The sequence below is a fragment of the Pipistrellus hanaki genome, assembly GCF_964339955.1.
Source record: "Pipistrellus hanaki genome assembly, chromosome: 9".
Classification (NCBI taxonomy): Eukaryota; Metazoa; Chordata; class Mammalia; order Chiroptera; family Vespertilionidae; genus Pipistrellus; species Pipistrellus hanaki.
The window spans coordinates 30,853,036-30,865,974 of NC_140511.1; the positions used below are offsets into that span (position 1 = coordinate 30,853,036).

General features: G+C 37.4%; 1 protein-coding gene across 2 annotated transcripts in view; it reads left to right on the forward strand.

Annotated features, from left to right (window-relative positions):
- Window positions 1–12,939, forward strand: part of NOX4 (NADPH oxidase 4) — a 150,790-nt gene that overhangs the window by 56,476 nt on the left and 81,375 nt on the right. For both annotated transcript variants that reach the window (XM_084894647.1, XM_084894648.1), the window contains exon 9: window positions 11,311–11,527. In XM_084894647.1, coding sequence (XP_084750773.1) covers window positions 11,311–11,527 — 217 coding nt within the window. The remainder of the gene's footprint in view (window positions 1–11,310; window positions 11,528–12,939) is intronic.

Consider the following 12,939-nt stretch of genomic DNA (forward strand, 5'->3'; position numbering starts at 1 on the left):
AAAGGAATGGTTTTCTACATGCATGTTTCTAAAAAACATGTTCCTTAAGCGAGGGGAACACAGTGGGCAGCCTTTGTCAACATTCATGAACCAGAGGTACTATCAGCTTCATAGGAGTCAAGCCTCAGGAGTTAACTAGGTTTAGACAAATATTTATGAGGATAGGTTCCTTGTAGGCTCTGCATGGCTCCTAGGAGGTGGAAATTAAGAATATACTATTGTAGGGCAGAGGTGTTCATGCAATATAAGCAAGTGTTAACAGTTGCTGATTCCCAAGTACCTTCTCTTTTAGAAGCCATTTGCATTATGGGCTCTTATCTTTCACATGGACATGGCAAGAGAGACTTGAGTGAGCTTCCTACTGGGAAGAGGCACCTGCTCTTCCTTATGGCATCAAATGGGAACTTGGTGAAGCCCAGGGTTGTATGTTAAATAAATTCTATTCTAGTCCTGCGGGAGAAAAATTTCTTTCCCTATATTTTCAATTCAGTTTTCTTTTCTTTGCTTCCTGATTTGAAGTAACTGCATGATTAGTTGTTCAAGGCCAAGACTTCTGAGAATGAAATGGGATACTGTTAATTAAGCTGTGGATATGGATAAACCTGTACCTATGGTTATTCTAGCTATTCCTAGGCATAGAGGAAAGTCCTAGGGAGGCTGGTGGGCTGCTTTTAAGGTAGGCCTAGAGGCAGGAACACAAAAGGAGACATTGCCCTGACCAGTTTGGCTCAGTGGATAGAGCGTCAGCCTGTGGACTAAAGGGTCCCAGGTTCGATATTGGTCAAGGGCATGTACCTTGGTTGTGGGCACATCCCCAGTAGGGAGTGTGCAGGAGGCAGCTCATCGATGTTTATCTCCCATCGATATTTCTAACTCTCCTCCCTTTCTGTAAAAAATCAATAAAATATGTTAAAAAATAAAATAAAATACTTAAAAAAAAAGAAAAAAGAAAAAGAGACATCACCTCAAATATTCTAAATGGGTATTTGGGAGTCCAGAGCCTTAAAATAATAGACAAGGTAGATATGCCTAGTTTTGTCCTGCTTTAGAGATTGTAATTGGATATCCTCTAACAAGGTAGACAGAAGATTGAGGATTTTCGTGCCCATGATTATGGCTAAATCTTTTGTATACCATCCATCACTTATAGACGATCTCTTCTGAATACTTTCTAGATGCTTAATTTCTGATACATTGACATAATTATTATAAATTTGATGCCCCTTATTTCTACCATGAAGTTCTATTGCTTCAATAGAGTATGTGTTTTCAACTTGTATTCATAATCTCTGGGAATTATTTAATGGATGCAAGGAATTCATGGATTTATGAAATACAAACACATATACACTACATATACGTGTATACCTTTATATGATTAAAATGTATTTATATATTCTCAATAATATATATATTCTCAATTCCCAAAAGTGTATGCCTCCTACTGGGGATCTAGCCCACAATCCAGTCATGTGCCCTGACTGAGAATCGAACCATGACCTCCTTGTCAACACTCACACTGGACAGGCTATAATAGTTTCTTAAAATGTACAATCTCATCATGGCGCTTAATAAATTTATTAATAAAAATAACAGTAAATTACATTTATGTGATTTTTTTATCTTTATAGTTCTTCTTTATAATTTGGAAATAATAATTAAAAGGCTAGATTCTGGGCTAGAGCCAATAAAAATACAGTGGAAGAGCCACTCTTATCAGTATTATATATTGCCACACTGTGACTCTGTATGTCTTCATTCAGAGTACAGATTTCCACACCTTTTCAAGTCTGTTACAAGCCTCAGAAGGTACTTGCCATTGCTACCAACGTAAAATAAGGATAGAATGGGAATTGCATAAGAAAAAAGAATAAACCTACATATATACTGCTTGAAAATGCCCAGAGGAAAGATCAGTTTACATAAACATCTTATATCTGAAAGTGCAGAATATTATACACTACATAAAAGCTTAGGTAAAAGGGAGAAAGACGGGTTATAGCTGATGCTTTAATTGAGCAGTGGAAAATTCCAGTGTTCTTTTCTGCCTACTCTCATCATATATCTGTGAGTTCCATTGTGGAAGAGAAAACACAGCAGAGTGATGTATCCTAGATGAACTAAAGTGTTTTTGGGATAGGGATGTTTTTGCTTGTCTTTATCACTTGAATCCCTTTCACAAGTCATCACTCACTCAGTATTTGCTGACTTGGAATTCTATAATTGGATCTTAGCTAGGAATGTGTTGTCCTTTTATGCCCTCCCAATTTTCTCCAATTCTTATTGCAGATAGTAATCTTACCTAATAATAAACATATACATTGACCGTACCTCTGGTACCCCACCAGCCAATCAGAAGTAATATGCAAATTAACCCAACAAAGATGGCAGTTAATTTGCATACATAGGTGCTGAGTGACTGGGGCAGGATGCAGGCATTCTGCCCTACCCCCAGACTCTCAGGGCCTCTGGGCATCATAGGAAGGTGGGGCTGGAGCAGAAAGAGGCCTCCCGGGGACCTGAGTGGAAAGGGGATGGGCCAGGGTGGAAAGGCAGTGCTGGCAGCCAGGGAAAGGAAAGCCCATTCTAGCACAAATCGTCGTGCATTGGGCTTCCAGTAAAAAATAATCTGTGTGGTTTTTAAGTGTAACTTAGATTTCCATTTTGGGACTGTCACTTATATTTAGTGTTATTTAGGTAAGGTTATTATGGCAACTAGTATATCATCTTCAATGTTAGAGGAATTAGCTATTAAGTCTTGACTGTTTTGGTTGTATTCAGACTGGCACATTTTTTGTTGGGGTTTTTTCTGTATTTAAATGTTTAAAAATTATTTGAATCACAGAAGGAAAAAATTAATTTCTCTTTGCTTTCTTTCACATTTTGGTTTTTGAAATTTTCACTTAAATATATAGATTGAAAAAAATTCCTGAGGAATTGTCTTTCCTATATGAAATCCAAATCCCCTCCCATAATAGTATTTACATATTTCCCATATGTTAATACATATAGTGTTCTAAAACTATGACCTTTTAGACATGTGTGTGTGTTTCCCACTTATAATTTCCTATTTGTGGCATTAATTTTTGTTTTTATGTAAAAAAATGGTTTATTTTTGCTAATATTTTATTCTGAAAGCTAGGTGGAGGTGGGAATTAAGGTTACATGTTATTTTCTTCCTTAAGAATATTACATGTATAGATAGATACACTACTATATACAGAGCATTTCCATGTACATGTATTCATTTATGCTCTAAGCTATATATTCTAATGAATTTTAATCTTCTAAACTGTGAGTTTACTTTGTTCCCACTTTAGGATAGAAATAGTGAGCTCCAGACCAAATATTTTTTACATAAATTTGACCTCAGTTTTTCTCTGGGGACATTATTTATAATAACAAGTGGTTCCAGCTGGAAGTACAGGATGAGGAAGTTGGGGAGAAGGAGAAGGAACAAGGGCTACATTTATTTTAAAAAATGTTTTTACTACATTAGTGTTTTATCTCTCACTGCCATTTCAGTAAAGCCTGAAAGCAGAGGGAATGCTAAGAAATATTGGATCCCTTACTATTTTTTTTTCTTTCCAAGAGATTAAAATCTTTATTCTTCTTTACTAATGAAGCAGAGAGTAACAGGTACCTTCTCTCTTTTTTAGCTGAGAAAACTTAGTAAAATGACCAATTTTAATTCAGACATTTTGGGAAGGTTCATGTCTTTATCCTATGCTCTTATACCCCAAGGTTTAGTTTTGCTAGCTGCCTCATATCTGTGGCAGACAATTTGCGGGGTTCAGTGCAAAATGAAAATGTGGGGTCTCTTGATAAAAAATTATTAAGCATTTCAACATAGTGACAACAGAGTATTGAACCAATCACGGGACCTTTCTAAGAGCTGCGTCTCCGTAGACTGCACAGGCCGCACCCAGGATGCTGGCCCCGTCTGTATTGCCCCGTCTTGTATCTTGGGTGGTACCATCAGTAAAAACTAGACACAATGCATGTTCAACTTAGGCTTCAGGATACAAAAACAGACAGGTGTCAGAAGCAAGAGCCCTGGAAAGAAGATAGCAGCAAGATCCACTGGGGATAAGACTAAAAGCTTTGGCTTGAGGGGAACCCAAATGATTAGGGTTTCCTTGAGGCACTTTAGGTCCCCAGTTTAGGAAATCTCTCTACTTCTAGATGCTGCTCTAAAGGTCGCCCGTTGGTCCCCAGTCAGTACACATACCTAGATTGCTGGTTGATCCCCAGTCCAAGTGTTTGCTGATGTTAGAATTGGCCTAGGGTCAGGGCAGGGTTAAGATCTCAAATTGGACTTGGCAATATTGGAGACTGAAGAGGAATGATGCATGTTGCAGACTGAATTTAAAAAAAAAAAAATACATGTGTTTATTGATTTCAGAGAGGGAGAGAGAGAATCATTGCTTGGCTGACCCCTGCAGGCTCCACACTGGGGATCGAGCCAGCAACCCTGGGCATGTGTCCTGACCAGAAATTGAGCCATGACTTCCTGGTTCCTAGGTTGATGTTCAATCACTGATCCACACCAATCGAGCTGCAGGCTGAATTTATGCTATTTCCTACAAAGGTGAATGAACATACATTTTCCATTTTACTAAAGACCATATGCAAAATCTAAACATGTTTTAAGTTAGAATATGAGTTCAGACTCACTTCTGTGTTTGGTATAGCCAGATGACTAGCCAGGCGGAGTCGCTCAGTTAGTTGGGTGTTGTCTTGTGCAATAAAAGGTTGCCTGTTGATTCCCAGTCAGGGCACATACCTGGGTTACTGGTTCAATCCTCAGTCCAAGTACATACGAAGGCATCCTGTCTATGTTTTCCTCTCACATCGATGTATCAGTGTTTCTCCACCTCTCTCTGTCTCTTTCTCTCTCTAAGTGAACTAATTAAAACAAACAACAACAACAAAAACACACAAAACAGATAAATTCTCAATTATGTGCTTCAACAACAACCATCACAAAATGTTGTCTATACATTCACTAATTTATTCAATGAATATTCATTGAACCATTTCTATAGATTACAGGCACAGTTCTAGCACCAGAAAAATAGCAGGGTCACAGGACAAATTCTTGATCTGAAGTCGTGTACATTCCAGTGGAGTACAGATTCCAGTGAATTCCATTAGATTTTGAAATATAGAATATGAGTGCATTTTCTTAAGCTCCTTTTTTTTTTTTTTTTGTACTTGAAGCAAAGTTAAAAGAACTTTGAGAAACAAGTTATCTTTTTCTGTAAATAATAGAAACATTTTGACTAATAGAAACCAGGTTAAAAGTTAGGTTCCTCATGGGACAAGGATTTTTTCTTCACTTTATAAAAGTACCACAAACAAAAGTAGCGTGAATGACACTGCATTTATTAGAAATTTATAGATGCAATTAAAGTAGGAATGATTTTGCGATTCTCCTTTCAGCAGGAGTGGTATTTTGTAATATCCAACTTTTGCCACAACATATTTTTTATGAGTTATATGCTGTAACCACTAGGGTTTATTCTGAGTACTACATTTTTTATTATTTTTATCACAGCCATGATGATATAACTATAATATATCTTCAAAAAAAAGGGGGGGGGGGAAGAAAAACCTATTTTTGAAACATTGTTGAGTATTGAAAGCATCTCTTGAAAGCCTCGTGTGCAAAAACAATAGCATCTAAAAACTTGTATTTGCTACACGACAAAATCTTTGATTTCTCCTAATAGAACGCCGGAAATTCCAAAAAGACTTCAAAATCTCTCCTTTGCAACATAGTACACTATAACTAAAAATAAGTAATAAGCATTCCTGTTCTCACATGCTTTGTGAGCCCCCTTTCCCTGCCCCCAACTGTATCACTGCCTTTACTTGGCAAGATTTTCTGTTTACCATTCACTACCATCCTTTTTCCTTCCTGTTTTCTGCTTTCAAATAATATATCATTTAATTATGAAAGATACAATACACATATGCAGGAATGTTTCCTATATTTTAACTATTAGATATATTCAAACAAATTACAGGGCTATTTCTGTTTACTAGAAGTGCATTGAAGGTTTCTCATGTGCAAAAAATTTGCTGGAAGACTCACAATGTTTGGAGTATGGACATAGGTGGCTTATATAAATGAATAAGATGTGATCCCCTCTTCTAATTTGGGAATAAACCACCTGCTTTGTACTTCTTGATCCCTCATATTGCAATGTGATTCTCCTATTCTCTAACCATTGGAACCTCTACATCCTTCATTATGTCCTCCAATGATGCCCTTTCCAGAATGTCATAATCAAATTTATTATCTCATTTACCCTTAAGAGGTCACTATATCTCTATATGGCATTACTTTGCTTTTTTGTTATTGTTGCTGTCATGTCTGATTATTCCCATTAGAGCTGTGGCTATTCAATTTAAATTAATTAAAATGAAATAATATGAAACATTCCATTTTTTGCCTGCAAGAGCCACATTTCAGTTGCTCAATACCCACATGTAACTCATGGTTTCTATATTGGACAGCACAGATTTAGACTCTTTTCACCATCATAGAAAGTTCTATTGAAAAACAGTATGTTAAATCATAAGCTTCTTGAAGGTAGGGGCCATATCATTTAAATTAATAAGGTTCAAAACAATAAATTAGTATATGTAAAATATGAATATCTCTGTTGATGTGGGGCAAGAAGAAAGATCAGTATTGTTTGGCATGTAGACACAGAACTGCAGGATACTTAGGAAGATAATATTAAACTAAAAAGGAAGACAAGTAAGTTATATCTGCTTGAATTATATTCTATAGGTATCAGTGATTCAAAACAATCATAAAAATCACACATATTCAATTTTTAACAAATGTGGTTACAATGAAGTAAATGGATTAAAGAGATATTTGATTTTCATCTACCAATCCAAGTATACAGAATATCTAGTTTAAATTCCTATTCAAATTTTTTCAGAACAAAATTATTGAAATATAATTTTAAAGAAGTAGTATATTCTTTAAAATGTATCCTCTAAGAATTCTAAGAAATTCTGGATTATTAAAAAAAAAAAAAGGGCACTTCTATTTTTTACTAGTAACTAAAAAGTAAGTTACTGTGTTTAATGAAACTTGAAAAATATCATGAAAGTATTTGTTTGATGGTCATGTATTTCCATAAATTTTTGTTCTGTGCATACATTGATCTTTAATGTCAGAATATTGTCCATAATCAGGATGGGAATTCTGCACGAGGTAGGCCTGTTGCAGGTGAATGGCCTTGGGCTCTGACTTGGCCACTGACTGACAGTGTGGCCTTGGGCAGATCAGTGAAGAGCTCCAGAAGTTTTCCCTATTCAAAGATGGGGCCGCTGATCTTTACCACACACATTTGTTGTGAAGTTTATGAAAATAGGCATTGACGCATCAAGCACCTCTTCGACGTGCTTTCAATGTACTTTCAATACTGAGCTCAAAATTTGCCAGCGCCCTTCCTTGTGAACCCATCTGTGTCTTTTCCACCTAATTTAGCCAAATTACCTGCGATTCCATACTTGATTGATTTTTTTTTTCATTACATTTTTGTTTGTTGTCATTGTCCGTCTATAGACCTTTTCTCTTTTACATGTCAGTTTTTGGCAACAATTACAAACTGAGACAAAGAAAAGAACACTGTAAGGGGGTTTTATGACAGAGTTAGCCTATGCCATTCACCTGAAGAGTAGCTTAAAATAGCAAAGTCCCTCAGGATTAAAAGGGATTCTAGAATATTATGGGCCACTTTGTACACCAAGAACAGCAGCATTGCTTATTTGACTGAGCTGGCCTGAAGAGTTGTATTGCAGAGTGACAACATTTATCATTCTAAGAACTATTAGCACACGGGGTCGTATTCACCTGAACAACACTGTTATGACTTTGGAGAAGGAATAAATAACATTCCTTAGCCTGGTGTTCATTAGCCCCCTTCCAACACACCACACACACACACACACACACACACACACACTCACACACACACACACTTTATCTGACCTTATTTTCAGGGTTTTGTTCATTTGAACTCTTTCCTTTGATTATTACTTCTTTAAACAATTTGCTCTGTATGATATGGAGTTAGGGACATGAGGTTTCTGAATCCCATGTTTTGACTACTACTTAGTTAATCTCTTACCAAAATCTCTCATCTGTGTAATAAGAATAAAAATATTTACCTTGTATAATAATTTTGTTTTGAAATTTAAGAGAGAAATAGATGTTTAAAAAATTCCTGACATGCTTTCTTAATAAATATTAATAATTCCCTACTTTACCTTTTAAAGAGGGAAGTTGTTAGGATCTAATGAGAGAAGAGCATGGAATTTGAGTGAGACCTGGGTTCAAATCTTGGTTCTGCCACTTATCAGTTGAGTGTCCCTGGGGTATATTTTTATCTATTAAAATAGTATCTCAATTTGTGAAATTGGAATAATAATTTCTACTTCATGCATGGTTGTGAGAATAATGTAAAATGTATATAACTACTCTGTACTAGTCCTGGTATCTCCCATACATTAATAAGATATTACTAAAACACTTTATTCCAATTATTATCTGTGGTCTAACTTATGTTTAGCTACTTCCAACATATCTTTCACTAGATTATAAGATTCTAGAGGATTTGACTCTTCTGTCTGCCAGCCTGATTACCCCCTAATCACTTCCTTGCCAGCCTGATTTGACTCTTCTTTGAACTTTATAGAACCACTTAGACTAGTACCAAGTGTGTTACGCCAATGTTTGTTCAGCTTCTGGCTAGCAGAAGGAATGCCTGAGATTTTTGGCCTGTTCATTCGTCAGCCCCCACCCTCAGGATGACCAATAGGAGCAACAGGTTTTAATAAATCATTATTTGTAATGGAAGCTGAGTCAAATTAATGGGTTTTCCAAACATAACGACATAAGAATTACATGATCTGACTAGAACTCTATGAAGGATTATGTGCTTGGCTCACATTTATATATTATCCATTAATTTATTCTGAACCTAGGCCCTGTCTACTGCCTTACTTTAAAAAATATATGTGTGGTCTATTCATGTTTATTATGAAACTAGAGCCCTGATGCTTGAAGTTCGTGCATGGGGGGTGGTGGAGGGGTGTCCCTCAGCCAGCCTGCATCCTCTCCGATCTGGGACCCCTCGAGGGATGTTTGACTGCCCGTTTTAGGCTTGATCCCGGTAGGATCAGCCTAACGGGCAGTCGGACACCCATCTCACAATCCAGGACTGCTGTCTCCAAAATGCTGGCCTGCCTGCCTTCCTACTTGCCTCTAATCACTTCTGCCTGCCAGCCTGATCACTCCATAACCACTTCCTTGCCAGGCTGATTGATGCTTAACTTCTCCCTTACCATCCTGTTTGCCCCTAACTAACCTCCTCTGCTGGCCTGATCACCCCTAACTGCCCTCCCCTGAAGGCCTCGTCCCCCACAACTGCCCTTCTCTACAGACCCAGTCACCCCCAACTTCCCTAATCTGCTGGCCTGGTCACCCCTAACTGCCCTCCCCTGCAGGCTTGATCACCTCCAACTGCCCTCCCTTGCAGGCCTGGTCCTTCCAAAGTGCCCTCCCCTGCTGGCCACCTTGTGGCAGCCACCTTGTGGCAGCCACCTTGTGGCAGCCACCTTGTGGCAGCCACCTTGTGGCAGCCACCTTGTGGCAGCCACCTTGTGTCCATATGGGGGTAGCCATCTTTGACCACATGGGGGCAGCCATGTTGTGTGTTGGAGTGATGATCAATTTGCATATTACTCTTTTATTAGATAGGATAGAGGCCTGGTGCATGGGTGCTGGCTAGCTGGTTTGCCCTGAAGGGTGTCTTGGATCAGGGTGGGGATTCCCTTGGGGAATGGGGTGGCCTGGATGAGGGGCCTATGGTGGTTTGCATACCAGCCATTTCCCCCTGGTGACCCAAGCAGAGGCCCTGGGATCTGGGATTTATTTATCTTCTATAATTGAAACTTAAGTGGAGGCCAAGGCAGACCAGGGCTTCAGAAGCTTGTTTTTCTCCATCCCTGGGGCAACTGAAGCCTCCTGCTCTCTCCAGCTCCCTGGATGCCACTATTTTTGTTGGGATTTATTTCTCTTCTATAAATGAAATTTTGTAACCTTGAGTGGAGGCCTGGGACCACCAGGGTGTGTGGAAAGCTTGGCTTCCTACATAGCCAGGGAAACCCAAGTCTCCTGCTAGCTCTGTGGCCATAGCCATCTTGGTTGGGTTAATTTACATAATCGCTCTTGATTGGCTGGTGGGTGTGTCTTGTGCGTGTAGCTGAGTGATGGTTAATTTGCATATTACTCTTTCATTAGATAGGATACAGCCCACTACTTAGATGCTCCTGATATGTACCATATTCTTTAATGTACTAAAATTAATTACCTAGGAGCATGAAGAGTAATTTTTATTAAAACATACCCTTGCCAACTAGAAAACATAATTTTAGAAATATATATTTCAATGTCTTTGAAATAAAATGGCAAAACACTGAAAAATTTCCAATGCTTTTCAAAATTGTATCTTTGTGTGCAAAAAAAAATATATTCTGTACAATATATCATTTAATGCACTACCCCCATGACATAGATCTTACTTTATTCCTTATTGAAAGAAATGCAGAAAACAGAAAATTGAATATCATGTCTTAGAATGTCACAAAATGTGGCACAATCTGAATAAGATTTTAGGATTTTGGCCTATCTGATTTCTTATTTTGAGCTTTTTATGTGATCTTGTTTATGGAGAAATAAAAAACAAGTAATCAGTTTATGATCTGATTACTATGTATTAATTGTTTTCAGATCATAAGAGATCCAAGCTTCCAGTGTTCTGTCATGTTTATTTAACATTTCTCTGTAAACCAGTAAGCCTGTTTTATTCAATCTTAGCCAAACCAAATATGATTCCTGTTTTTTTTTTCATTTGTATTTGAAGATATAGAAAAATACCCATCATTATAGTGTTTATTGAAGTGAAACTTGTGATTATATGAATGCCTAATGGATTTGGAAAAAAGGCTGGCAAATTAAAAAATATAAAATATAAAAATAAAACTTTAGAAAGATCAAATGTGTTTGTCCCTTCCATTTATTTGTGGCATTTTGGGTGTGGGAGGAGTGGAGCTGAATTTTCTCTATTGCTCTTAAGTAAGATACATGAGAAACACTTTTTGGATAGTAAATACTATGTAAAGTTAATAAGAAGATTTTATTTTTTTCTACTGTTTCCTGATTTAAATTTTTTTTTTCATATTCCTGTTTTTATTTATTTTTTCTTAATTTAATTTTAGAGGATTGTTGAAGTATCAAACCAACATAGATACCCACCCTCCAGGCTGCATTGATCTTAATGGAACCCGCTACCGGAATGCTCACTTACCTGAAAATCTCTCAGAATATTTTCATGAATCTCTTCCTGGAGGGTTTTCAAAACCAGATGAGGTTACCCGGAACACATCGGTGAAGATTTGTCAGGAAGAGCCCAGGTTTCAAGCTAACTTTCCACAGGTCAGATTAATTTTATGTGTTTGATGGTCTCTGCAAAGTTAGTATTTCCATAGCAATCGGTCAAACATGTTTTTGAAGTACATAAATCAGCTATTCTTACAGAACATTTTAGAATGTTTCAATAGCAAGTTACCGCATTCCATGATAGGCAGCTGACAGTTCAAGGAGAAAGACCTATGGCATTATGGAATATAACTGACCATATGATCTTTATATACTATGGCACTGGTGTTTGCCACAAGGAAGATAACAAAGATATGCTCCCCATCCGTTGGGAAAAATAGGATGAATATTAAAAACAATAGTGAAAGAACTAAAACTAATATTTATCATAGTATAGTAGACTGTTATGGTACAATATTATAAATAATAAATTAAAAATTTATTGACTGCTTAATATTATCTGCTAGGCAGATATTATCTATTAAATGAACTGTATACATAATTTTTTCAATAGTCACAATAACTATTACTATAATCCTCAGCTACTAACATCCTCAATTTTCTAATGAGGAAATTGCTGCTTGCATCTGTAAAATACCTTGATCAAACTCTACAAATGAACCCTCCGCAGAAATAGAGTGCAAAACTAGGTCTTTGAGTAAAATGCTTGCTCTTGGAATACTTTCCCAAGGGCCATATGTTCCCTCAAGGCTTTGGAGCTGCCCGGGTGGGAATTATGCCTTGTAATCTTTGTACCAAGCAGAAGTAGGGGAAATAGTGACGTCGAGTGTCTGTTTGAAGAAGAAGAAAGTAAATTATAAAATAAAGGTAGTCAAATGCAAGGTGACAGAAAGACACTAGACTTCTGTATGAGAGTATATAGATATTATATTATAAAGTTGCACACGTGAAGCTTAAATCATGTCATAAACCAGTGTTACCCCCAATAAATTTAATTTAAAATAAAAGAAGAAAGAGGAGTCAAAAAGTAGAGTGATTTGTTGATGGCTTTGGAACGCGTGTGTTAGTCTTGTGTTTATTATTAATCCTCTAGATTTCTATTAAGCATTACAATTTCCAAACGTTCTTGCAATATGTTAGGAAGGGCAGGTATCGTGACTCCCATTTTACTTATGTGCAACTTGATGTCCCAAAGTTGCAAAACTGCTGCTGCATTGCAGAACTTGTCCTGTGATGCTTACACATGGTGCCAAACTAAATGTCAGGAAAAGGCATGTTCTGTCTGCAGAGGAGAGGAAGGTCCAGGGTAATTGTGTAAGCAGGTTTTAAAAAGTGACCACCAAGGTAAGTTTGGGTTAGAAGTCTGCAAGTGCTGAGGGAAGTGTAGTGTGCAGTTTGGGAGAAAGCGTGGCTCCACAGCCTTCTGGACTCCCCAGAGTATGCAGGGCAATCTCCCCAGCACACGTGCAAAATCGTCACGCTTTCCAGATTCTAAATATAATCTTAGA